The 27227-nt window shown below is 41.4% G+C and overlaps 2 protein-coding genes across 2 annotated transcripts in view; one reads left to right on the forward strand and one right to left on the reverse strand.

The window, feature by feature from the left end:
• Positions 1-252: 252 nt before the first annotated feature.
• On the reverse strand, positions 253-3832 carry gins3 (GINS complex subunit 3). The gene is made up of 3 exons (XM_026946505.3): positions 3488-3832; positions 2725-2958; positions 253-784 (listed from the first exon to the last, which is right to left on the reverse strand). The coding sequence occupies exons 1-3, from the start codon at positions 3656-3658 to the stop codon at positions 554-556; spliced, it is 636 nt and encodes a 211-aa protein (XP_026802306.1). The 5' UTR covers positions 3659-3832; the 3' UTR covers positions 253-553.
• A 4198-nt stretch (positions 3833-8030) lies between these two features.
• Positions 8031-27227, forward strand: part of znrf1 (zinc and ring finger 1) — a 48720-nt gene continuing 29523 nt past the window's right edge. The window contains exon 1 of the mRNA XM_026946477.3: positions 8031-9110. Within this exon, the coding sequence (XP_026802278.1) occupies positions 8669-9110 (442 nt within the window). The 5' untranslated portion in view covers positions 8031-8668. The remainder of the gene's footprint in view (positions 9111-27227) is intronic.

The following is a 27227-nucleotide window of genomic DNA, read 5'->3' on the forward strand; positions in this document are numbered from 1 at the left end:
AACACACCCTCTGCTGGCCAAAAGACACAGCTCTTACTTCAGGTACACATCTTGAACTATTCACTGCATAAAAGATCAGTTTATAGTTGACACTAAATTGAATATGATATGATTTATAGGTGTTTTGTTTGTTAGTGTTGTATTTTGGTATTCTAGTAAGAAGTCAGTGCTTGTTCTCTGTGCTGATGTCGCAGAGTAACATTGCTAGCGCAGTTACAATGGTGTTGAATAAAAGACAAAAACTGCACAATATTCAAGTGACCCATCCTTACAAAACAGTAAAGGTTTACCTTTATTAAAAGTAACTTAAACTTCACAGGTATATTAAAGACAAAATTCCCTCTCACACACATAACACTCATTCTCTCTCACACACACAGCAAAATCCTGCTCTCTCTGATCAGTGTCTCTGTTCCTGGCTGCTCAGCCTGTCCATCCCTCTCACCTCACTCTCTCTCTCTCTCTCTCTCTCTCTCTCTCTCTCTCTCACACACACACACACACACACACACACACATACATCTAATTCTCGCTCTGATCTGTGCTCGGCTGCTCAGGACTGCAGCTCAGTGATCTTCCTCTTGCGGTAGTTAGTCACGAGGTTGGAGGCGGTGAGCTGTGACGCTCTGCCTCTCTCCCACAGCTGGAAGGCATTAAGTCCATTCTGGCCTGAGCGGAACAGCGCCCTCTCCAGGCAGTCTAGCCGCTCCAGAAGCACAGATGTGTCCTCGTTATAGGCGTTCTGGGACGAGTCCATGGTGCGGCGGAAACGGCCGATAAACGTCTGGAAACAACAGGAAAACAAACAAACAGAGGTACTGTATGAGGGGAGAACTTGTGTCTGGTGCTGCATGTCCACAGTTCGGTGACTGTACTGCTCTAACACACCTGCTTGAAGGTATGTGTGTGAGCAGGAAAATCACCAAACTGTGCTGGACTCCAGGCATACAATGGATTCTCAGGACCTACAGTGATATCTCTCTTTACTAAAAGGAATAATAATAGTAATAATAAAACAAACACATTTAATTCATATATTATCTTTCCACTGTCCTATGATTGACACAGTATGTTGATGAATAGACAAGAATTTGAACATATAGACTGATACATAGTCGAATTGATAGACGATTAGACAGGCTGACAGATGTTTAGCCACCTCAAAACAACACTGCAGTGAGACAACAAACATCTGTGTATATACAACTTTTATATAAGTTGCTTATATTAAAATTGTGGTGTTCTGAGACTCCCAAGTGGCACAACAGAAAAGCGTTTGCCCCACCATCCGGAGATCGTGAGTTTGGATCCTGTTGGTGGCAAAGCCATAGAGCCCAAGAGAGCAAAATTGGGCATGGTCTTTACAGCAGCACTAGCCAGTCATGGGTGTCTGTGAGCTCATGCGTGCAGAAGGGGGCAGATAGCGCTTTCGTCCGTGTGCTGCATAGGCAGCAGTTTGAAAAGATGAGGACAGCTGGCTTCACATGCCTCGGAGGAAGCACAGGATAAGCCTTCACCCTCCCTGGTTGTTAGCAGTTGTGTGATAGGGTAGAACTGCCTGATGACTAAATTAGAAGAAAATCATGGAAGAAGATAAATTGTGGTGTTATTTATTGTTATGCTTTATTGTTTATATGCTGTTAACATTAATGTAGCATTTCTAATCCAGCCGTGTGCAGGGAGTAGTGCAGCAGCAGTCACGCACATGTGAAGCTCAATTTCACACTTCAAATGCATTTTCTCTGTGAGCTGCATGCCATTAGAAAAGTGTACAAAACCCTCCACCACTCCAGCTCCACCTGTGCTAAAGTTTATGAAATAGTTCCTGGTGGAAATACATGTAAACACACATCATGTAGGACATGTACAATCCTGGGGCAGTTTGACTCTTTTTTTTCGGGGTATTAGGGTATTTGTATTAATCCAAAATGCTGCTCAAAAATGTCACTACATTATAATATGCAGGTGATTAACAGTCACACAGACTCAAGATAAGAATCTGTGAACCAATTCAATAAAGAGTTGGCCTGAGGCACAGTCCGTATTCCAGTTCATCCTAAAGGTATTGAGTGGGGCTGAGGTCAGTGCTTTGTGCAGGACACTCCAACCTTGGCAAACCATGTCTTCATGGAGCTTGCTTTGTGCACAGGGGCATTGTCATGCTGGAACAGGTTTGGGCTCCTTAGTTCCAGTGAAGGGAAATTGTAATGCTACAGCAAACAAAGACATTCCATACAATTGTGTCCTTCCAACTTTGGGACAATAGTTTAGGGAAGCACCACATATGGGTGTGATGGTCTGGGGTCCAAAAAACTTTGAACATATAGGGCACATTTCACTGCCTTGTTCACTCTACTAGATTGGTCATGCAAGAGAGACAGAGAGAGAGAGAGAGAAGATAAGATAAGATAAGATAAGAAACGAAACTTTATTGATCCCACAGTGGGGAAATTCACTTATCACAGCAGCTCACAGACAGTTAAAGTGCAGGAAGAAAGAAAAAGGAAGGAAGAAAGAAAAGTTAAAACTATAACTATATATACACCCTTAGGAATAATAAAAGAAATAAAATTATATAAAATTATATAAAATTTATAAAGAGAGAGATTCTGGCACTACTAATGCAGGCTACTCAATAAATTACATCAAAATGTAAAACTTCTATGATCCTACAAAAACACTATTACTTTAACTCCCACATCTGGTTCACTGCCAAGCCCCCACCTGTAGGATAGACTGAGCGATCTCCGGGTTCTCTGCATTCTCAAAGTGCAGTATTTGTGAGCCCAGGCCGTAGTAATAAGGACCCATCTTGTGAAGATCCACCACATTGGCGTCGGCACCGAACACCGTCCTCCAGCCCTCACGGTAGACTTTAGGCAGGTCCACTGAGATCACGTGCCTCTTCCTCTCGTACAGACCCTTCGCCAACCACAGAGGCATCTCCATCTTAGTACCCTGTAACACACAGACAAAAAGATAAGCAGCTACATATTAGAGATATTATATCTCGCCATCTGATACAATACAGTCAGAATTCTCTATATATATATGATCACCAACTTCATGTTGAAAGATACTGTACATTTAAACACCAATATGAAACCATGGAGAGCTGTTTTAAATACAGTAGGTACTGTGCAAACAGCTTGATTTGGGTATGGTATGGTACGGTCCATTGTAGGGGTGTTACAAAGTGTATTGTTCATGTGTCTTTCTGACACGGCTGTAAAAACCTTAGTGTTTACTGTTAAATGTATTTATTATTATATTTGGGAGGGTTAAAGTCTTCATTAGAGGTCATTCACACTCCCACAAACCTCATATAATATACACCCAGAATTACATGATACTGCATAACATTGTACCTGAGGAGTTAGCAATTCGCTAGCTCTTACAAAGTATATACCTGAGGAGTTAGCAATTAGCTAGCTCTTACAAAGTATATACCTGAGGAGTTAGCAATTAGCTAGCTCTCACACATTACCTCTGGTATATCGTGTGTTTCGCCGGATTTCTCCAGGAACCCGAGTTTGGGGAACGAGGTGTCGGTTCTGCAGGGCAGCCGCTCGTGCGACAGCAAAATGTCGTCGAGGGAAAAGAAGTTCTCCTCCATCCCGACCCCCGGAGGAACAGGCATGTAGGACTGCGTGTCCATTAGCGACAGTTAGATAAACACAAACAAACAAACAAACAGCAGCCACATCAAAGAAAAACAAACAAACAAGCGGTAATCAGACTAAACCGAGATGTCAACACAGTTTGGCGCCAGACTTCGAATTGTCAGGGGCACGCGTCGATCCGCGATCACATCGAACAGATAGACAGAGCTAATCGATAGCAGAGCATCGCGTCATCTAACAAGCGGCTGCAGTCCATAATAAGAGGCAAAATGGATTCGTATTAGATTCCCTCTACAGAGTCCAAATCTTTTTATTGGTGGTATTAACATCCTGGATAAGAAGTGTAATAACTTTCATATCAGAAAATGTTTCACAAAAGATAAGATTTGGTCTGAGACTAATAAATCTTTACTGTGAGGTACAGGAAGTTCAGCTTAAAGTGTTGCATAGATATTACCCATGCAGTGCCTTGCTTAAAAGATTTAGATATAAATAGATATTTCACCATGTGTCTCACCATGAGGATGATATCTCTCTCATATGTTCTTTTTCTTAAGCCAGAATCTCTTATACATCTATTTTGCACTTGCAATTACTCTTACATTTTCTGGAACCAGATATCCATGTGAATACATCATGCATTTTATAAACTAATTGCAATAGATGAACCCATGATATTGCTGTTAGACTGTAACCTGTAACACTGGCTTTTCTAGAGTTGATGACACTGTAAAATTGTTAATTTTGGTTGGGAAATTTCATCTTTTCAGTTTCAGATTTTTTTTTTTTTTAAATCACGAAATTTAAAAATGTTTTATGACTCAGTGAACAAGTTGACATGGAACATGAAGTCTAGGAATACATCTCCTCTTTTGAAAAGAGTACTTTGTTCAATATAACATATCAAAGCAGCATATAATGTAACAGACCAGTTTTGAGACAAAAACATCATTGAAGGCTGCTGGGTTTTGCATGAAAACAAGAAGTAAGTGCGACAGTCAAATTATCGGGAACTGTGGCAGTTCCTCCAAGATGCTCAGTAAAACTGCACAAATTTGAGTTTTAGATTTTTATATTTTTTATATGTATTTTTGCTTTTTTACTTTTGTTTGGTTTTTTTAGGTTGTTGTGGTGATGTCTTTGTTTATACTGTATGGTGAAATTCCCACCTTGTGGACAATAAAACTAACTAACTAACTAACTAACTAACTAACTATTACCTGAGATTACTGAAAGTTTATTTATTTAGTTATTTGTTTATCACTTTTCTTTAATACAAAGCAAGGGGTAGTCACACCAAATATTGCTTTTGTTTAGTTTATTACTGTTTTAGTGTTTTATAGTGTATTTCTGAGTAGAAATGTTTAATTTCATTAATTGTGAAGGCATCTTTGCTTTACAGCATTCCTCTGCATCTGCCACAGGCTTCTGCACAGCACTGTATATATTTCTTCTCAAAACAATATGAAGAGATTTTCTCTAACTCTGCAGCTGGACGCTTTGACCAGCAGATGTCGCTGTTTTCATAAGAATTCTGTTGAGCTCGGTTTGATTTTTCATTGTTGCTAAATACTTTAATCCACAGGTTCCCAGCCCTCCTCCTGGAGTATGCCATGTCCTGCACATTTTAGTACTTTTCCTGTTCTAACACACCCACTTCAACTGAGGAAGGGTTGCTAAATGCACTAAATGGCCAAAAGTTTTGTGGACCCCAGACCATCAGACCCATATGTGGTTCTTCCCCAAAATGGTGCCATAAACTTGGAAGCACACAATTTTCTAGAATGTCTCTGTATGCTGTAGCATTACAATTTCCCTTCACTGAAACTAAGAGGCTGAAACCTGTTCCAGCATGACAGTGCCCCTGTGCACAAAGAGAGCTCCATGAAGACATGGTTTGCCAAGGCTGGAGTAGAAGAACTCAATTGGCCTGCACAGAGCCCTGACCTCAACCCCACTGAACACCTCTGTGATGAACTGGAACGCTGACTGCACCCCAGACCTCCTCACCTGACAACAGTGCCTAATCTCACTAATGATCTTGTGACTGTATGGGCAAATCCCCACAGCCACAATCCAAAATCTAGTGGAAAGCCTTCCCAGAAGAGTGGCAGTTGGTCAGGTGTCCACATACTTTTGGCAGTATTGCGAAGCTGAATCAGGTTTGTTGGAAGCAGAGAAAGAACTAATATGTGCAGATACATGGGATGCTCCAGGACTAGGAACCTGTGCTTTTTAACTCATTTTTGTTGACATGAATTGCAATTGTGACACATCCTAAATACTGCGTTCTGACTGTAGAATAGTTTCAGTGATGTTTATTTGAAAAGGATCCGTGCTGAGTTACATATAAAAAGCAGGCCAAGATATTTTACAATTCTGTGAGCTGTATTTTAGAGTCAAAAAGCACATATGCAACTACATATGAACTATTTCAAAGGAGTAACATTATGGACAAGTCACTCAGTGTGCAAAAGAGACAGAACCTGCTAACATGCTATCTGTATATCTGTACTAGTATAGTCCTGCATTTCACGTAAAGGTGCCACTCTTACTACTGCACCATATTAATATTCCTGTATATCAGTACAGTCCTGTATATATGTGGATTTTTGCGTAATACCTTGTTGGCACTGAACGTCCGTAACTCCAACACATTTTTATTACAACATAAGGGTCCTGTCCATCAATATGCGATATCAATACCTTTTTATCTGACTATACATACACATCTATTGCACTGGATCACGTTGATTTGTTTTAACATATTATATACTATATTCTGCCTCATTATTCCTTGATACACTGTGATGCAGTGTATCATTTGCACCAGTTATTTATCTTTGTCATAACATTTTTATTCCCAGGTTATGCTGTTTTAATCATTAATTTGTTGTGTTGTAAACTACATGCGATACCCCTCTTTCCTCTGCACCATCACTTACAGGAGTGTATTTTATATATGCAAAATGTTGTGCACACTTTATGTTGTTTGTAGGAATGTGATAATGTAACATTAGGACATCAGTGTGCTGGAATGAGCACAATGTTCAAGAAAGTAACAAAACTTTTGGTTCTCTTCTGTTTTTTTTGTTGTTTTTTTTCAACCAGGTTGTATATTGATTTCTGTTTTCTCTTATGTTAATCCAAGCTGCTGTAGCAAATCAATATCCCACCAGGGATCAATAAAGCCGTATTTTATCTGATCTTATCTCATTTCTTCTGATCGACAGGAATAAAGACTGCATAATTAAATATCAGAAAAGTTCAAGGCAAGAGTTTACTTATTTATGACTATTTTTTTTGTTCACTGCCCACATTCTGGGGGTCAGATGTTTCTTATATTATTCCATTTTTTAAGCTGAATGGTCACATTTCTCCTTTTCATTATTCCACAAATCAATCCATCTAATGGCCGTTTGATGAATAAAGGAAATAAATAAAAGAAAGGAAATGTCTACTCAAGAACTTACTCAGAAACCAAGATATTTATTATTCATTTATCTTCAGTAATCATTTGGTCAGGGTCACAGGAATGATGGTCTATCCCAGCAACACTGGGCACAAAGCTGGAATACATCCTGGATGAGATGCCAGTCCATCTCAGGGCACCATTCACACACATCACACACTCATTCACACCTACTGCCAATTTAGCATATATAATCCACCTACCTGCATGTTTTTGGACAGTGGGAGGAAACTGACATGAACACAGGGAGAACATGCCAAAATCAGCACAGCCAGTAACCTGACCACAGAGACACTGAAGCTCTGAGGTGGTAATGTTGTACCACTGTGCCACCTTAACATAGATATCTTACCATAATATTTTTAGAAGTAGTCTTTATATATACATTACAGCACAGTGAACTTCTTTTCTTCACATAAGCCAGCTTGTTAGGAAGTTGGGGTCAGAGCGCAGGGTCAGCCGTGATACGGGGTTAAGGGCCTTGCTCAGGGGCCCAACAGTGGCAGCGTGGCGGTGCTGGGGCTTGAACCCTGACCCACAGAATGGCTTTTTTTTTTTTTAAATTGATCTACAACTTTTCTATGAATCTCTATTATTGTTATCCAACAAAAAAAGCTGTGAAGGCATATACACTTTTGAGAAAAAATATCATCTCTTCATCATAACTTTTTTTTTAAAGATATGCAGAATAATTGAAAGGGATTTTATAAATCACTTGTATTATTATGTTTTTCCCCAGAAAAAAGTGTTTGTTTGTTTGTTTTTTTATTACATCCTATATCTAGGACTTATCTACAGTATGTAGTATCCAATTCGTCTGGGCAGATGTGTTCGCGCATGCGCATTAAACGGACCAATTTTTTTTTTTTTTTTTTTTTTTTAACCACGCTGCCAGATCCGCGCATGCTCAATAAAGCATCTGTTCAATCTGGCGGTTGGTAAATCTGCGCGTGCGCAGTAACCGTCTCCCATTGTCTACCAGCAACAGCGGCGAGCTCGTGAAGCGCAGCGCACCTGGACATAACCGCCGTCGGACACACACACACACACACACACACACTCATACAGGCGCACGCTGACTGACATGCGCTGCCACATGTCATGGCCTGATATTCCGAGATTATTCGACTTGAAATGAGCGCTAAGGGAGAAGCCTGCGCTGTCAGTGTGCTGCGGATCCGTCCTCAGCGCCGCGAGCTTTGTCATCGTTTCTGTCGTGATTTCGCTCAGCCTGTCCTGTCAGTCACTTGACGAGAGCGTGCGTTGGTGTTTCTGCTCCGTTACATCTAAACTGGCCTTCCGTCTTTGTTTGATTTGCTGTTTTCTTCACCGTGGAGGTGCACTGTTCTCCATGACTCTCACGGGCTCGCGCGCCTCCCGGACACAGCTGCTCCAGTCAGACTTGACAGCCCGGATTTCTCCTCTCTCCAGTCTGATTGTTTCCTCGTTGCTTGATTGAGGAAGCTCGGAAGAACAATCCCCCTCATCCGAGGGGCGACTCGACCCCTTTTATTTCCGCCACATCCCCACCCCCGGTCCCCACCCCCGTCTTTTCCCGGAGCCCCGTTTTCATATGGGGGGTAAGCAGAGCACGGCGGCCCGGCCGCGGCCCCCGTTTCCCGGCGTGTCCACAGACGACAGCGCGGTGCCGCCATCGGCCCACTTCGGTCACTTCCGGACGGCAGGAACGATGGGGCTCCGCAGCCGCTCGGTGAGCTCCGTGGCAGGTATGGGCATGGAGCATAACGGCGCCGTGCCCTTCGGTTTTTACACCACCACTACCACCACCACCACCGCAGCCACACAGGCCGCCCCGCCCAGAGCCACGGAGCCGGACCGGGCCGCGGCGGGACAGGGCTCCGGCTCGGGCTCGGACTCGGTACGCGCTCACGGATACCGCGAAACAGGCGGCGACGGGCGGCACACGGACGGCGTGCTGTACCTGGGCTCGCGGGGATCACTGGCGGACACGCTGCCTCTGCACATCGCGCCCCGCTGGTTCAGCGCACACAGCGGTAAGCAATATGCACCATCATCATCATCACCATCACCATCATCACCATCATCATCATCATCATCATCATCAACACGCTATGACAACATGGCTGTCAAATACACGATCTCATCTCTACATGAGACAATTAGTGAAATGTGTGTCCATCCCGATCCCTTAATCTCTCCTGCAAACACACCTGGACACGACATGAGCTCATGATCACACACTCATCAGGTCAAACCGGGTCTGTCTGAGCGGGATGAGCGCTGAACCATGCAGTGCACTCACAGCTTCCTGCCTTCTCTCATGCTCCTTCTTCATCATCAAGTGTGTTAAAGTGGGTTAACACTAAACCAGTGATTCCATCCCAGTTCAGCATCCCTCCTGCTCACACTGACCCAGTTTAACCTGCGTACTGAGTTAGGAGTGTTTGGAGTCTGATGATAACTGTATTTTTCATTACAAACTGGAACAAGTCATTTATTTGGATATTAAGGTGTGTTTTTGAACCTGGCGTTCAGTCCTCCGGATGTTCTCATCCTGTCTGCAAGCGAGGGTTTCTTCTGGGTTCTCCAGTTTCCTCCCATTTCCCAAAGATATGCATGGAGGTAGATTGGCTACATTATATTGCCACTAGGTGTGGGTGTGTGTGTGTGTGGTGCCCTGAGGTGGACTGGCATCCCATCCAGGGTGTATTCCCGGCTCACACCCAGCATCAGCGTTCCCCGGGACAGACTCCAGCTCCACTGGAACTCTTACGAGGATAAAGCAGTTACTGAAGAGAAATGAAAGAAAAACGCACAATATAATGATTACATTATATTTTTCCCATATCGAATGCAGTATGTTTTAACACTTTTAATTTTGCCGTATTTTCCATTTTCCAACATTTTCCAGTGGTATATATTCTAAAAAATGTACATAATGCAACCAGATTTACTAACCATCAAACTGTCATTTCATAATAAGAGTAAAGGTGAGTGACAAATCAGAAAATTAGTCAGGTCGTTTCTAAATTGTCAAAGACACACTAATTCAACTTTTTGGTCAGGATGTCATATTAACAATAAAGGCAGTGTTAGAGCAGGTAGACAGTGAGTCAGGCAAAAAAACCCAAAACAAAAACAGATATGAGGACAGAAGGACTAAAGAAGCAGGATTGGGCAACGCAGCATATGTATACTGTCATGAGGCTAAGCAGATGATAAGCATTGCAACCCACTTCCTGTAATTCAGTGTTTCCTGAGTTCTGGTCCTTGAGTCTCCTTGCACTGCACGCTGAAGTGTTTTTCCTGCTCTAACCTCATGAATGGCTAATGATTTGAGTCAGGTGTCATAACAGCAGGGGTAAAGAAGCAGGATTGGGCAACACGTCTGTACCAGACGTACGGTCATGTGGGACTTAAGTGGATGAACATAGCTTACTGCTCGAGTCCACATTTTAGTGTTTGTCCTGCTTTAACACGGCTCCCATATGCCACACATGAGAGAAACGATCCAGTCATTGTGCTGTTCTGTTGTTAAATCATGAAAGACAACAGAGCAAGCAAATCCCAAATCCCAGGCTCTCACCTTCTTTTCCTCTTTGCTTCACCGTGTCTAAATTTAAACGTGGCATCTATACTAGTTGTATTATTTACAACATATTTCTAATCCTACAGGTGCTCACCTGCTTTCTAGATATTCTTCACAATTGGTTGTAATAACTAACAGTGAGTATTGTTGAATGTGATTAGACAGACTAAGCTAGCAAGCTTAGAAGTCAGAAGACTGTAGTTAAGTGTAACTTTTCTTTATGCATTTCGTCAATGCTACACTTTGGCACTGTTTTTATATCTACTACTTCATCTGGCTTTAACAATGGCTTCACTTTGGAGGCACAGACAAGCAAAAAAGCTCTGAAGTTAGCCACAACTAGAAGAAAATTCTTGCTTGCTAACCTGTTAGAGTTGGTTGCTAGCATGCTAGCTAAGACGGCGATAATACTAGCTTCCTGAAGAGCTGTGAACCATGCTGCCTCATTGTTATGGAATGATTTGTGGTCAGTTTGGGAAATCTCAGGGTATCCAGGGTATATTCCTGCCCCATGCCCAGTGTTCCTGGGATAAGCTCCAGATCCACCGTGACCATGAAGATAAAATGGATTTTGAAGATGAATGATGAATAAATGAACTTGAAGTTCTGGTTGAGGAAACTTTTGATCCTGATGAAATCCTTTGAAAATAAAACTCATTTCCCTTAGAAAATTTCTCTGACTAAGATCTCGTATTACTGAACCTCTAGAAGTAGATCGAGTGAGTGTTTTTTTTGTTTTTTTTTTTTGTTTTTTTTTACTTGAGTGATGTCAGAGAACTGGAAAGTTGGGGTTTCTTTTTATCTTTTTCTTGTCACTCAGTATTTCCGTCTGTTGCATCTGATTTAACTCATCGGCTCTTTAAGAAGCCCTTCGTGAAGTCAAAATGAGTGGGCTAATGCAGGGAAAACACTAATCAGTGATTTCCCTACTCGAACACGCCTGCTAAACCTGGCCATTGACTGATACCTTGAGTCTGGCGAGTTAGAGCAAGAAAAAATGTGCAGAAGATGACTAAAGGATCAAGCTTAGGAAAAACACTGACTTGATTAGGGAGTAAGGGGGTTAGGGATAGATTCTTATCCTTTGCCTAATCTCACATGATGGAACATCTATGGGATGGTTTCCAAACTCTTATCCTTCTGTTCCCCTGCACAGCACATGTTAGTGTTTTCTTGCTCTAACACGCCTGACTCTTGTCATCAGTTCATCAACATGTCTTCCATGAGTTTACCTTTTGGGTGTGTTAAAACAGGAAAAGCACTAAACCGTGCAGCATACAGGGACACCAGGATCAGGTTCGAGAGCCGCTGGGTTTCCCATGGCTCAAGCTGAGCCACAGCTCCCTTCGGTGCTCGTTAGCAGAACCCAAATGAGCTCTCCAGAGAGATACGAGTCCAACGTCAACATCTCCGAGTTTGTTTTCCTGAAGCACCTCATCAAAGGTCATGCTTTGTTCCAGTCAGAGCTTGAGCTCAGTTGGTCAGTCGTAGATGCAGCTGCAGGTGAGGCAGTCAGCCCTCGAGCTGTAGAACGTCATCACAGTTTTCCACCTAGAACAGTTTTTATGAAGCGGTTGAGATTAATGAGGGTTAAGCTGTGGGGTTAGATGGTGTAAAGGGAGGAGTTCTGACCTCAGGCATGGAAGATGCTCTTATTTACTTTAATGCAAATTAGGAAAGAAACAGATTCCTCTGTGTGTGTGTGTGTGTGTGTGTTTTGCATGTAGATGTTTCTTCACTCTGCCAGATTTATGATATAATCCGAACCTCATTACACACGTTACATCCGCTCAGACCAGTCAAACCACAATTTGTCATTTATCCTTTGAATTTGTTAGACTTTAACACTTTTAATTTAATCAGTTTTGTCTTTTGTGTGCAGATTAATATCTTATCAGATACTTTGTTTATATAAGATTTACATATGATCTTGTTAATTCAGCTATTATAACAGGAAATGATTTAATTAAAGATACCTGCTAATAGCATAGTAGGATAATCAGTTAAATATGCAGAGGTATACAAATAATAAATTTATTCGCTAGCTCACTAGGCAAGTGGGCGGTCCAGCGTGTTGCCCAGTCCCGAATTTTGGTTGCCTGGAAATCTAATTGACTAAACTAAAATATGGTAGCTAACATAATGGAATAACACATAGTGAGCTAGTTGGTTAGTAAAATGCCTTTATACAGACTGAAGTAAACAAACAAGCCTATGAGTTCCCAGAGAGGGGATGACTGTGTAGGCACAGTCCTTATCCTCTTCTAATAAGGTTTTTGAGGACAAAAAGCCACCAAGTCGATGATGAACATTGACTTTGCTCCAGCATTAAGCACATTTTAAGCACAAGTTTAAACATAGCTACCAAATTACAATTTTTGCAGAAGTCAGTAAGAAGTTCTTGCTCTGGTTGTTGAAGCTACTTGTACACCAGGTAACCATGATTTAAAAAAAAAAACTAGTAACTTGGACACAAAATCTGCTTGCTGGGCGCCGGGCTGCTGTTTTTTCATCCGTGATATGATATAACCCAAATATACCCAACATATAGTGTTGTGGAAAGTATAATACTTGAACATGTTACTGATGCGCAAACAGGATCTCGTTTTGCTCAAGTTTTGCTAAGAAGTTGGAACAGCACAACAGTAATGCTCTATTTAAGTAAAGTGTTTGTTAAATGTGCATGTGTTAACTGAGGGTCAGGGTTTGACTCTGTATGTTCATGAGGTTCTTTCTGAAGTAGACAGACACACCAGACAATGGCGTTTAAGAAGCACTTTGCAAACACCACATTTAAATAAACCTGACAGTAATTTAAGAGTAACTAAGCTAGCTAAGTACAGAAAATAGCTGACAGTTTGAGGTAATCTTCTCATGTGGATTATTTTTACACCTCCACCTTTGCCTACACCTGTTAAATAAGTATGCTGGATGACAAGGACACATTTTTGGAGTTTTTGGAGTGAAGCCATAGCTGCCTGAGAGCAGGATGAATCAGCAAGAAATAACATTTTCTAGGAAATGAAAAAAAATTTGAAATTAAAATGTCTATCTATGAAACAAAATTTTCAGTTCATTGATATGTATGTGTCTGCAGTTTAAAGAGATGGGTACAAGATGGGATTGATTTAAGTTACAGCGGAGTTGCTCAATGTTGTTAACGTAGTGATGATGCACACAGTACACTTGCGCCTAGTGGACGCTACACGACTTTCAGAATATCAGAATCGCTGTACTGCTTACACTAACTTTTGTAATCGGTTGTCATATGGACGTTGTCATGTGTATACTACACAAGCGAATGCGACGAGGCTCACACACAATACAGTCTTCCACCTTAAGAGATCCTCAGGTCCAGTATTCTCACCAAAATCAGTGTGAGAGCTGTCTACTGGGCTGTTTTTTATATATAGAAAAAGTAAAAAGAGAACAGTTTGGCAGAAGGAATGGTGTGGGAGATGCAGGTAGGCACCAAGGATTGTCTGTTCTGCAAAGAGAACTGGAGGTTTAGTGCAAAGAAACACGGCTGTTTTATACTGTGTGCCACCATGAATCATGTTGTTTATTTTTTTTAATTTATAATTAATCTGTGACAAGGAAATCAGAGCTAAAATCATGTAGTATGAATTCAGTATTAGAGAAATATTTTGTGACACAAATGATTGAGATACGTGTCCTGTTGTAACACCCACCCCGCTTCTAAATACTGTCGTTCATGAAATTTATCATCATAATATCATATAGTGTAAGGAGAGCATAAGAAATTATCATGATATAAAAATCAACTTTGGCTTAGGCCTATTGCATGCTTGAGAGAATACATTCCATACTAGTTTATGGATGGTGCTTGAGAGAATATAGTAGCTTTATTGTTCAGAAGGCCCTTCTACTGTGAAGTCGAGCCAGCGCCTTGAGCCGGCGTCTCGCTGTTCCCCTTCGTCATGTGCAAAGTAAACACCGTCTCGCCAGTGACCATGCTTGGTAAAACTGGAGTTCATCTCTTCAATATATCACAGATGCAACTTGATTTTTCTCTCTGGCGTGTGTTAACATGCCTCTCCTGCTCTTGAGTCTCAAAGAGCTGCGTCCTTGAGGAACACATACTTATCCTGCCTTCTGAATGGGACAGCTTTTATCTCTGGAGCACAAACACTGTCCAAAAATGCAGCATCCTAGAACACAGGCATTGATTTTTGAAGTGTCCACCATGAGCTACATTCTTGGCACTTGAGTAATGAACACATGTATCATTCTTAAGTTGTGGTTGTGTAGGCAGCCAAAGTAGGCACATTCTCCAAAAGTTCCTGTGTCACTGGGTGGCATTTTTACCCGAACAGTTACTTTGGCAGGCATCGTGTTCAGGATGGCCATCAGTGTCAGTATACATTAGGGGTTATATAGACTAGTCAACTAAACTGTTCTCTAGTCTCTGCTGTGGGGATGTCGACTAGTCGAGGTGGTGGGGAAAAAAAAACAGTAGCATGGCAGATTTAAAAAAAAAAAAAAAAAGAGGTTTGTAAATTTATTTTGTTAGTCTGAAATATTTGAGGCCAATTCCACAGGCAACTGCACAATGTGTAAGACAATGCTGGGAAAAGTGCCGTGGGTTGCACATCATTATCCAGTCCCACTCGGGCCACTCTTGAATATGGCTGTCACAGCTTGTTTAGAGCTTGCCAGTGACGCTTGTGAGCTGAAAGAGGCCAATCCAGACATGGAGATTCAACTCCTGGGTCACTATCAGCCTGGAAATACCTCCTTGATGCTTATATAGACATGATATACTCCATTGAAGGAAGACCGGTTATTAATGGACATAAGCTTCCATGCTGCGCACTCTCATTGGCAGAATCAACAGTTTCAGCTGAGCCACATCTGCCAGGTCATCCACATGAAAATATCATTTGTAGCCTGTGTATGGCTGTTAACTGAAGTTTGGTTTGATGCCGTCTTTGCTGTTGTTTATCAGCATTGACTGCACTAATAAAATAGTCTGAAATTAGTTATGCCCTGAATCAGAATTGCTTTAACTATGAAAGAGATGACTGGTTAACCACTATTTTAAATTTCTCATCGACTAGTGAAAATTAAGTCATGCAAACCCTGATATACATCATAACCTTTAGCAAGTTATGAAAATGACCTTTGTTTATTCAGTACTGCTGGCCAGGTTATCAGCTTACCTCAGGTTAGATCCCAGACTAGCAGCAGCTAATTTTCTGCTTTTTAAGACAAGATGAATAACGTGTGCCGAATAACATAGTTACGCGTCCTGGAAAAGTCATGGAAAATTAAATTTCATGTCCCAGTCCCTGTAAAAGTTTTGCAGAATTATAAAATATCTATTAGGATTTGAAAAAGTCATAACTTTTCATTAGCTCTAATATTTTCATCATGCTTCAAAGTAGTGTACTTTGGTCTAACATTAAAAAGAGGCATGTGCAGCACAGGGGCCCAAGGCGACTATCATATCACAGTTCTAAATCATGCAGAGGGAAAAATTTGTCATAAACAATTTTGTGTGAAACTGTAGAAAAGTCATAATTTTTTTTTTTTTAAAGAAATGTTTGGAAATCCTGTAGCTCACTAGTGGTAATGGTTAACAAGTTTGCCACTTAAGCTTTGGGGTTGTGTTAAGGCTCAACGATTAATTGATTTTTGAATCAAAATTGAATAGAAATTTCTAAAAGCGTGGTTCATACACTGCATTGGATGCGATTCAAGGTGCAATCGGCTGATAAGTGTGCAAACCTTTTATAAAACCCCTTATAGAATAACAAAACACAAGTAGACTGGCAATGTAAAGTCGAGCTTGACTTCTCAAACATGATACGTAGCCTAGCTGACCTATAAGAGCACAAGTTGCTGCCGTCACGTGAAGGAAGCAAGCGCTCGTTAGCAGCAAACATGGCGGAGGCTAGCAATAGTGAGTCTGGTCCGAAACAAATGATCAAATGATCTCAATGAAGCAAGTGAAGCCAACCTTACAGACAAACGTAAACTGCACATCAAACATCTGGAAATATTTTGGCTACAGGAAGACAGATGCCATTCTACAGCAGGTGGTTTGCAAAATGTGCTGAAAAACAGTGCAAACCTGTCGTGGTAACACTACAAACTTACACCAGCATCTCGGACAGTACAAATCGCAACATGATGAACGTTTAGCTAATCGGAATTCCAGAGCACTGCCTCGAGCTGTTACGCAGCCCGTCATCACTCGGGTGTTTTAAAGAGTCACATCATATGAGAGGAAAAAAAAATCTTCTAAAAGATGCTGCAGTGTCAAACATCTTATTGTCTTTTCTTTATTTGTCTGTGTTTGAGATGCAGCTTTGATTTTGAAGTGCAATTAGTGTAAAATGCTAAAATAGAAGAAAAAAATTCGCAATTAGATTTTTTTTTTCCCCTGAATCGTGTAACCCTAGGTTGTTAGGTCAGCTAGCTAGTTGTATTCTGAAGATCTAAAAACACAGATAACTCTAGACTTTTAGCTACAATATTTCCTATTTTTCATAGTTTTATAAACACACACCTCAGCCAGAGCAGCAGTTCTCTCTGCTTTGTTGGTCAGAAGTGTGTTGGTCAGTAGTGTTTCCTACACCGAGAAGGACATATGTGATGCAAAGCAAGCCTGACTGATGTAGTATTTGTTTATTTATCCTTTCACATCTCCATGAAAGTGATTTATGTATGATATTGTGCTGTTATTCTGACATGTTCAGTATTTCTACATGTCGACGCACAGTTCTGGTTTTAAAGCTCAGCTTGACTGGGTCACATTCAGACGAAGGCCTGCTGTAGTCACGTTAAAGACTTGGCTGGATGTTCAGCCAGTGAGTCTCCTGTGTACGTTAGCAAGGACTGAGGGCCAAATAAAGACAGAAGTGATCGTCCCGTGTCTTTTTAATTACTCTCCTGCACTAGGCCAGAGTAATCGCTTACTGATGAGGACAGTAAGTAATGAGTCCTGTGGGTCGTTTCAGTTTTCAGTCTGGGTCACTGAGTCTGAGCTTATCGATCGCAGTGGAGATGATTTCGCGTCTCTGTAGCGTTAGCTGTCACACATACTAAGAGTTTTGTGATTTACATAAACAGCCAGGTTAGGAGAGAGTGATGTGATTTGTTTCTCTTCTCATTTTCTTTTTTTTTTTCCCCATATTCATGATGTTTCAGGCTTAGTAAATATCACAAGGCATATTGTGTATCATGAAACTATCAGGTTTTGTGAAAGTTTTGTTAAGGTTATAACACAGAGCAGTACTGCCACACTGTACACGTGGCATATAATTCAGTTATATTTGCTCATATAATCAACTAAACAGCAGATAAAATAAGTCACCTTTGAAAAGACAGAGAGATCTTTGGTTATGTTGGCTGTATTTAGCTGATAGTGAGGTCTACCATGATACATGATATGCATCATGATGTATGGGATTGGTAATAAGCTGTCAGCAAAAAAATGTCTAATATAATCTGTTTAATGCTGAAATAGAGGAACTTTTTTTATCCTGTACAATATTTTAACCTCTAATCAGCTGTTTCCATTCAGAATTTGTAATTATTATAAAAATACTGATACCCACAATATCACAGAACAGTGTTTTATAACATAATTTGTTACAGTATTGATGTTATTTGGTCATAATGACCAGCCATAATTCAAACTCAGTATTTTTTTTCTAGGATTTGTTTATGGTTTGGGATATGGGTCGAATGATGGCCCTATTCTTGGTCAGGATAGCGGGTGTCACTTCCCCAGGCACATTTTTTGACCATATCTGGAGTTGCAAAATATGTCTGCAGGATGAGGGTAACTTTATTCGCCACTACTTGTCCGGTACAGGAATTTGGTTTGGCACATTGGAAGCTGCTCAACAGGGCAATGGACTATACTAAAACACACAGACAGATCCGGATAAATATACAAGACTCCAGGGGGAAAAAAAATCTAAATACAAATCATAACTAACATTAGACCCAAATGGATAAGACGTATTAAAGCCCCTATTAGGACTGTCACGATAACTACTTTTGTTGGATGATGTATTGTCCCAGAAATAATTGCAATAAACGATATTATTGTCATTTTAAGATCATTTTATGCCAGTGATATAATGATAATATAATAGCATAATAATGCAAGACCATCTTTTCAAAGAGCAATGAACTTTTAATTTGTAAGAATATTCAGACATTGGAATTGGAATGACAGAAAATAGATATCCTAAGTAAATAAAATATAAATAAATAAAATCACACACGGAAAACAATAAATGAAATGGACTCTCGGGCTCCATTAACAAAAATTGCACTAAATATTAATCATTTGGCACAGGAGTGTAGAGAATTATTCATTCCTTAACAGGCAGTATTCTGCCAATCCTGTTTCTCAGTGGTTTGGACCCTTGATAACAAAAAGTGCAAAGTAACAACATATTAACGTATATCGTATAAATATAACATTTAACATGTAAGTAATAAAAATATGACAAAGTAGCATGATTGACGTAAAGTCAGTTTAGTGTCTCTGGACATAACACTAAGGCACTTGAGTGGAGATTTTCTTTATGCTTTAGTTATTCATTGTCCATGTTTTAGTGTGTTGTTAGGGAAAGAGCGTATTCACGACGTGACTTATCATATCCTACGACTTAGCATCATAGGATGCGTTTGGGTGAGTTAATTAACCGGCTAGTAAAGCGCTTCAGTTTCCCGGTGTTCATTCACCATTCAGCTTCAGCGCACGCAGCTTAAGCGGGTCAATCCCTGACATTATTGACTATGACTGGATTATCTGAAAACACTAGAACTATTCTTTCTAAATTTTTCTTCAAAAAACATTCTTGATGCAGTGTTAATATTTGCGTACCGTTTTGTCAACAGTATGTTTTAATTAAAATCGGTGCTAGTGCTTGCCACACATCTTACATTCGAATGCACACAGTTTTTGCATTCGAATGGGCATTTTTGTCTTAAATTTGACGAACATTCAAAGTTTGAATTTTAATTTGACAGCCCTAGAGCAGACGAGACGACAGAAGCGGCATGAATGGCTAAAATGTTGGTGACATTCATTCTTATGCAATCAAACACGCATGCAAACACAATGGGCACTATCGAGGTCAGCAGAAATGATCGGGTTCATGGCCATATATCTTACGATAAGTCGATAATGTAATTATCATGACAGGCCTAGCCCCTGTTAATTTATTTTCATGATTAGCTTCTTACTTTCTTCTACAACAGCAGAAGACAGAACAATGCTGGGATTTCCAGTCAGATTTCAGGTTTTATTCTGCCGTTTTATGAGGGAGCTTTAGTAGAAACCGGTCACATCAGGTAATTAGCCGTATGCTTACGTCTGCTCCCAGCTTTACCCCACCCAAGAAGAAGAACCTGAAGTGACTTCTATCTCTTTTCCTTATGAGCGATGATGAGCGAAATTGCATGTAGCTAGTATTGTAGCATTAAAAAAAAAAACATTAGAGCAGAGAAAGAAATAGGAATTAGAAGACTGACTGGTTTCTGGTGAGATAATTGCAGTTCTGGGCAGTCGCCCCAGACGTCTACACCGAGTGCTGGAAAAGGTCAGCCTGTAGTTAATTAGCACACAGCCGCCACAGAGCCATCAGCATGATAATAGACAGTAAAATGTGAGCACAGTGAAATTTTTTTTTTTGCACTGTTGCAATATGATGCCGTGTTGATCAGTGCAGCATTTTAAACTAGTTTACTTCATGTTGTCACTTTCTCTGAGCTCCGCCTGGTTTGTCACTTGCAGCTTGTGGAGAATGAACGGTCTCACCATGCTTCATGTAGAGACAACGTTCAGCTGGCTTCCATGAACCATGGAGTACACAGACGTTTATTCAGGATTTAAACGTTAATGACAGGATTTAGTCTATTAGTACAGAATAATACATCATTTATTTACGTACGGTTTTGCTATAGTAGTATAGTATGGCTGTGGCAGTGTATATAGTATTGTTTATTATCCAGTAGCCAATGTGTACATTTCAGGAATATATTTTATATCTTTTCTGCTATGCTGTGCCTTTAAAATTTTTATTTCACCCCACTGAAGAGATGTTGAAATCATTCATTGCAGTCATGTGCATGAAAGTCAGTTTAGTGACAGGTCTAGTGCAGACATTTCAGTAATGCAGCACATTGTCTGTAATTACAGTTCACTATTCTTTTTTTTTTTTTTCCCAGGAGGAGTCTTTTTAGGTGAGGTACGTGGTGTATAGTTGTGTGTCAGCCTGGTTTTAAGTGCCACGAAGCAGGAAGGACCCCAGTGGCCTGACTCGGTCTGTTCGGTGAGGGATGGAAGATCGCAGCTGATGGTTTTCTTAACGCACTCGATAATACGCTGCAGCAGTTTTTTAGACCGTGTAGAGTAGCAGAGCCGAAACTGACAGCAATAGAGGAACAAATTATGCTGGCTCTGTGGAAGGTTGTGTAACACCGAGTTTCTCGAGTGATCTCAAGAGACACATGTGCTTTCCTTGTGATTAGATTTAGTCATCCTCGGTGGAAAGGCAGCTTGTGATATTTGTGGGATTCGATTCCTCCTTCTAAGTGACACACCGGTGCACCTGATAAACTGCCGAAGGCTTGTCTGTGGTGAAAGAACAGGAATTACTAATAAGAGGTTGAATGGCAACTGGTGTCAGTCAGTTAATCTAGAAATTCACACACCTCCTTTTTCTTTTTATGAGGGATGACAATATGAAACATCTGCTCCAATCTGTGGCAGCACAATTCAGAAATATAGGTCACTCGCCATTTACTTGCTTTCTCTCTCTCTCTCTCTCTCTCTCTCTTTCCTTTTAGTACAGCACAATATGTAAAACATTTATGCAAAGCCACACACATTCACATTCAAGCAGGCTGGGATGCGCAACATACTCTACTGACTTAATGAAGCAGCAGAACACATCTCCAGCCTCACAGATACAGACAGACGTCCACATGGACATTATGTGCACATGATGTAAACAAACACACACAAGGCACACCACGAGACACTCATGACACACACACACACACACACACACACACACACACACACACACACACACACACTGCACTGCAGGACCGAATAAGGTCGGATGTTGCTGTGACAACCTTGTCGCTTGTTATGGCGTTTTTCCGAGATGCTCAACCCTCAACTGGCATCCATACAGCGAGAGATAGAATAAGAGACAATAAGATAGAGAATTAAGGAAAAACAAAGGAGCGTCTGAAATCAGATAGGAAGAGAGAGAGAGTCCGAGGGAGAGGAGAACAGAAAGAAGGGGAAAAATACAGAAAAGCAGAAGGAGAGACAGTCTGAAATCAGGAAGGAAGAAAGTTGGAGATTGAGCAAAAGCAAAAGAAATAAAAAGAGGAAGAGAGGAGATAGAGAAAAACAAAAAGGATGAAGAAAGATAGAGAGAAACCAAACATGAGAAACATAGGGAAGAAGAGACGCAGTCTAAGGTAAGAGAGAGCGAGAGTGACACACAGGGAAGGGAATAAAAAGAATGGGAGGGACAGTCAGTCTGAGATAAGAAAAAAAGAGGTGTGATGGGAGAGGTGGATGGAGAAAGAGACAGTGGGACAGAAAAGTGGAGAAATAGATGTGATTGGGAGAGAAATATAGTGAGGAGGAGGAGGAGAGACAAACAAGCAAGAAACATTATGGGGGAAGTGTTGTGAAGGGAATTAACAAGGGAAGATGAGAGACATTCAGATTGAAATAATATGGAATAAAGAAGGTGAGAAATGGAGCAAGAGTGATAGATGAGGGACAGGGAGGACAAGAGACAATCAGCCTGGGTTGAGAGAGTGAAACATAAACATAGGATCAGAATCCGGGATGACTAGGGAGTCTGAGATGTGTGTGTTTGTGTGTGTTTGTGTGTGTGAGTGTGTGTGTGTGTGAGAGAGAGAGAGAGAGAGAGAGAGAGAGAGAGAAAGAAACGGGGACGATGCGATAGCGTGAGGTGTGTGTGTGTGTGTGTGTGTGTGTGTGTGTGTGTGTTTGAGCAAGAGAAAGAGAACGAGCGAGCCCGGGAGATGAGAGAGTCTGAGATGAGAAAAGTAGACCGAGAGAAACAGGGATGAAGAGTCTGATATGAGAGAGCGAGAGAGACAGAGGTGGACAGAGAGAAACTGGGACAAAAAGAGAGTCTGAGATGAGAAAGAGAGAGAGAGAGGAGAGATGTACAGAAATAAACTGTGATGACAGTGGAGTCTGAGATAAGAGAGAGAGAGGGAGGAGAGAGAAGCCGGGACCACAAGAGAGTCTGAGATGACTGAGAGAGAGAGACCTGGACAATGAGAGAGTTTGAAATGAGAGAGATAGGCAAAACAAGATGATGCGTCTGAGAGGAGAGAACAGGACAGACAGAAGGGGAAAAAGAGGAGAAATGGAAGAAGGGAGAGGGGTGGAAACAGACTGCCAGAGATGAGCGAGGGTTAGAGACAGAGAAACGAAGATGCTCTCAGAATGCTCGGCGAAACAGGAAGTGGGATAAATGGTCTGGGATGAGAGAGAAAGAGAGAGAGAGAGAGAAGGAGGGAGATACAGACACTCAGAAATGTCTGTAGAACAAGGGAAACTGAGACAGTGTTTCCCTCAAGGAATAAACAGTCTGAGGAAGTTGTGGTAGAGAGACTATCTGAGGTGAAAGTGAGAGATGAGAAGAAACAAAGAGGACAAGAGACACATGAAAGTGAAAGAGACTTTTGGAGATGAGGCTGAGAGACAGACATGAAAGCAAGAGAGACAGTTGGAGATGAGGGGGAGCAGCAAGAAAAAACTAAGAGAAGATGAGAGATGAAAGTGAGGGAGATGGAGGAAAGACTTGAAGAGATTGGAGATGAGGAGAAAAGACTAGAAGAAGGGGAAAGGATGAGAGAGAGAGATGAGAGCAAGACCGCCAGTTGGAGATGAGGCCGAGAGACAGATGAAAACAAGAGAGATAGATGAAAGCGAGAGAGACTGTTGGAGATGAGGGTGAGAGACAGAGATGAAAGCAAGAGAGACAGTTAGAGAAGAGGGTGAGAGATGAAAGTAAGACAGACAGTTGGAGATGAGGCTGAGAGACAGATGAAAGCAAGAGAGACGGATGAAAGCGAGACAGACCGTTGGAGATGAGGCTGAAAGACAGAAATTAAAGCAAGAGAGACAGAGGTGAGGCTGAGAGACAGAGATGAAAGCAAGAGAGACAGTTGGAGAAGAGAGTGAGAGATGGATGAAAGCAAGAGAGACGGATGAAAGTGAGACAGACTGGTGGAGATGAGAGAGATACAAGAAGAAAGCGAGAGAAAGAGAGACAGAGATAAAAGTGAGACAGACAGTTGGAGATGAGTCTGAGAGAGATGAAAGCAAGAGAGACAGATGAGATGAGAGGGAGAAACAAGAAGAAACGGAGGATATGAGATAAATGCAAGCCGGACAGTTGGAGATGAGTGCGAGAAACTAAAAGACAGAGAGAGGACGTGAGACAGATGAAAGTGAACGAGATGGTTGGAGATGAAGGTGAGAGACAGATGGAAAGAAACAGGGAGAACGAGAGTCACTCAGGGGTGGTAGAGAGAAAGACAGTCTGACATGAGGATGCAAGAGAGAGAGACTGCACAACTTCCTGTGTGTGGTGTGTATCAGCCTGTGTGTGTCTGTGTGGTGTGTATCAGCCTGTGTGTGTTTGTGTGAGGGCCGCCAGATTTCCCGCCGTTACTGCAAACAAGCGGCCAATTAGGCGAGCAGAGCTCTGAGCGAGAGGCCATGACAACTGTTGCCATAGAGCTCATGGAGACTAAAGCTAAAGATAACGCATCGAGACACACACACCGAACGAGACTTGCTCTTTCATGCCATAACATCTCCACGTTTCCCACAATCCTTTGTGACGGCATCGTTACGGCTCCGTTTATGCTTCTGTCTGGAAACTGAACGACAAAGACAGCAATCACGACAACAGCGGCGTCCTCGTACCGAGGAGAAACAATGAGGCCGTGTGCCACTGTCATTGTGTCACCCAGCCCCCACCCTCCCCACACACACACACACACACACACACACACACACACACACACACACACCCTGCTTTTCCTCTCCATGTCATTACCTCGCTCTCTCGTTCGGCTGTTGCCATGGAAACAGCTGTTCTTTTCCAGCTGAAGGTAAAAGATGCAGCAGAGAGAGAGAGGTGCTGTGATGTCATGGGAAGATCCATGTTTGGGCCGATTTTGCTGTTCCAGCCTGCGAAGGGGGCGGGGTTACATGACAAGTACATGATTGGCTGGGAGGGAGTGATCCAGAACGCAGCAGCATCACCCACAAAATCACACACAACGCAACATAAAGCATCACGCTGTCTAACCCAAATTCAATCTCAGCATGACACACACGGTCACAAACATCACACACGGTCACAAACATCACACACAGCTGGAAATATAGCATCAGATTCGGCAGTAAGGCCATTTTTCTCTGAAGCACTGATTGATGGCTCCTAAGAAGAACTCTTCCATTTTCACCATGTCGTATGTGTCGTCCGTGTGGAAATACATGAGCCTGCGGGTCCAGCTGATCTTTTATACTCTGTCTATTAAAAACTCAGTGCAATCAAATTCCACACTTCCACTTTCTATATGCTGGGAACTTTAAGATCATGATCTACTGAGATGTCATTATTGTGCACCCTGTAGTTGCATAGCAAATTATTTTACGATAATGACACTCACTGTCGATAAAAAGACACTAACCCTAACCCTAACTTCAACAGTCACCTCGACTGTGACCCCGGGTTTCGTCAGTGTTTCCACATAACTCTGTGTTCCTGATTCTGAAGAGTCAATTTTACTGTGAAACACGTTATATTTAAACATGCATACTTCGGTATATTTAAACATGCATACTTTGGTATATTTAAACATGCATACTTTGGTATATTTAAACATGCATACTTTGGTATATTTAAACATGCATACTTTGGTATATTTAAACATGCATACTTTGGTATATTTAAACATGCATACTTTGGTTCTGCAAAAGTCAGTAGGAAGTAGTGTTTATTTTCTTTATCTAGTTCACAAAACCTACTTGATGCTGGAAAACTGGGAATATAAAAAATGAATAACCCAGACACAAAAACTGTTTGTCTCTTCTGAGCTGCTTTTCTGCTCACCATGGTTGAAAAGAGTGGTTACCATGCCAGAGTGGAGTTTGCATAGCCTTTCTGTCAGCTGGAACCAGTCTGGTCATTCTCCTTTGACCTCTCTCATCAACAAGGTGTTTCCATCTGCAGAACTGCCGCTCTGGATGTTTTTAACACCATTGTGTGTAAACTCTGTTGTGCGTGAAAGTTGCATGAATACGCAGGTATATAGGTGGCTGGTGAGTATTTATTAAATGTTAATTGGGATCTAACATGAGGATGTGAGGTCTCCTGTCTCACACGCTTATTGCTGACTCGTCTCTGTGAAGGGCCAAATATAATAAGCCTTAATAATTTGTTGGATTTCAAGAATTAGCACAATTTCATGTATCTCTTTTTCAATTTAAGCTGGAAAAAGGGCATTTGGAAGTAATTCAGAATCAGCATTTCTTTCAAGACTATTTAAAAATGTTATCAGGCGAATTTGTACCATTCGAATTCATCCATATTGTATTGGCCTCTCATGACCTGTATGTGTGCCTTTAATGTCCAAAAGCCAGAGTCCTCTACCAACAAGTGTTTATTTCATCAGTTACATTCTCCTCCAAAAGTACTGGAACAGCAAGGCTAATTCTTTTGTTTCTGCTAGACACTGAAGACATTTGGGTTTGAGATCAAAAGATGACTGAGACGATCGATCAGAATTTCAGCTTTCATTTCCTGATGTTTAACACATCTAGATGTAAAGAACATGGCACCTTTGGTGGCAGACCACCCAATCTTTCAGTGAGTAAAAGTATTGGAACAGTCTTAAAGTAAATATATGGGAGGTGAAATGCATGCACAGTTGGGTTAAGTTCTGGTGGTTGTCTTGGTCAGTCTTCCACTTTTTTCCCCTGATGAAGTCCTTTTTTGTTTTTTTTTGTTTTGGGTCATTGTCTTGCTGCATGATGAAGTTCATCCCAATAAAATTAGATGTGTTACACTGTAAATTGGCAGACAGAATATTTCTGTAGACTTCTGAATTCATTCTGCTGCTACCATCATGAGTTACATCATCAGTAAAGATTAGGAGCCCGTTCCAGAGGCATCCATGCAAGCCCAAGCCATGACACTACCTCCACCATGCCCGTTCCAGAGTAATAAATTATAATCAAGTATTCTTGACAGCCCTATTTCAAATCAAATGTATATAGCAAAAACAGAAGAAAAACAAATCAGTTTCTCAAGAATGTTTTCACCACCGGAAGCTCCTGATTGCAGGTGTGACTGCAGAGCTGTAGAGGGTACAGGCCCTAGATGTTTCAGTTGTTAATCTTCTTATTGTGTGTGTTTCATAATGGCATGTTTCAGGAACTTGGCCTCCTTCCTGTAGCGGTGCATGGCCTGTCAGTGAGAAATCACAA

Source organism: Pangasianodon hypophthalmus, chromosome 7 (assembly GCF_027358585.1).
Source record: "Pangasianodon hypophthalmus isolate fPanHyp1 chromosome 7, fPanHyp1.pri, whole genome shotgun sequence".
Classification (NCBI taxonomy): Eukaryota; Metazoa; Chordata; class Actinopteri; order Siluriformes; family Pangasiidae; genus Pangasianodon; species Pangasianodon hypophthalmus.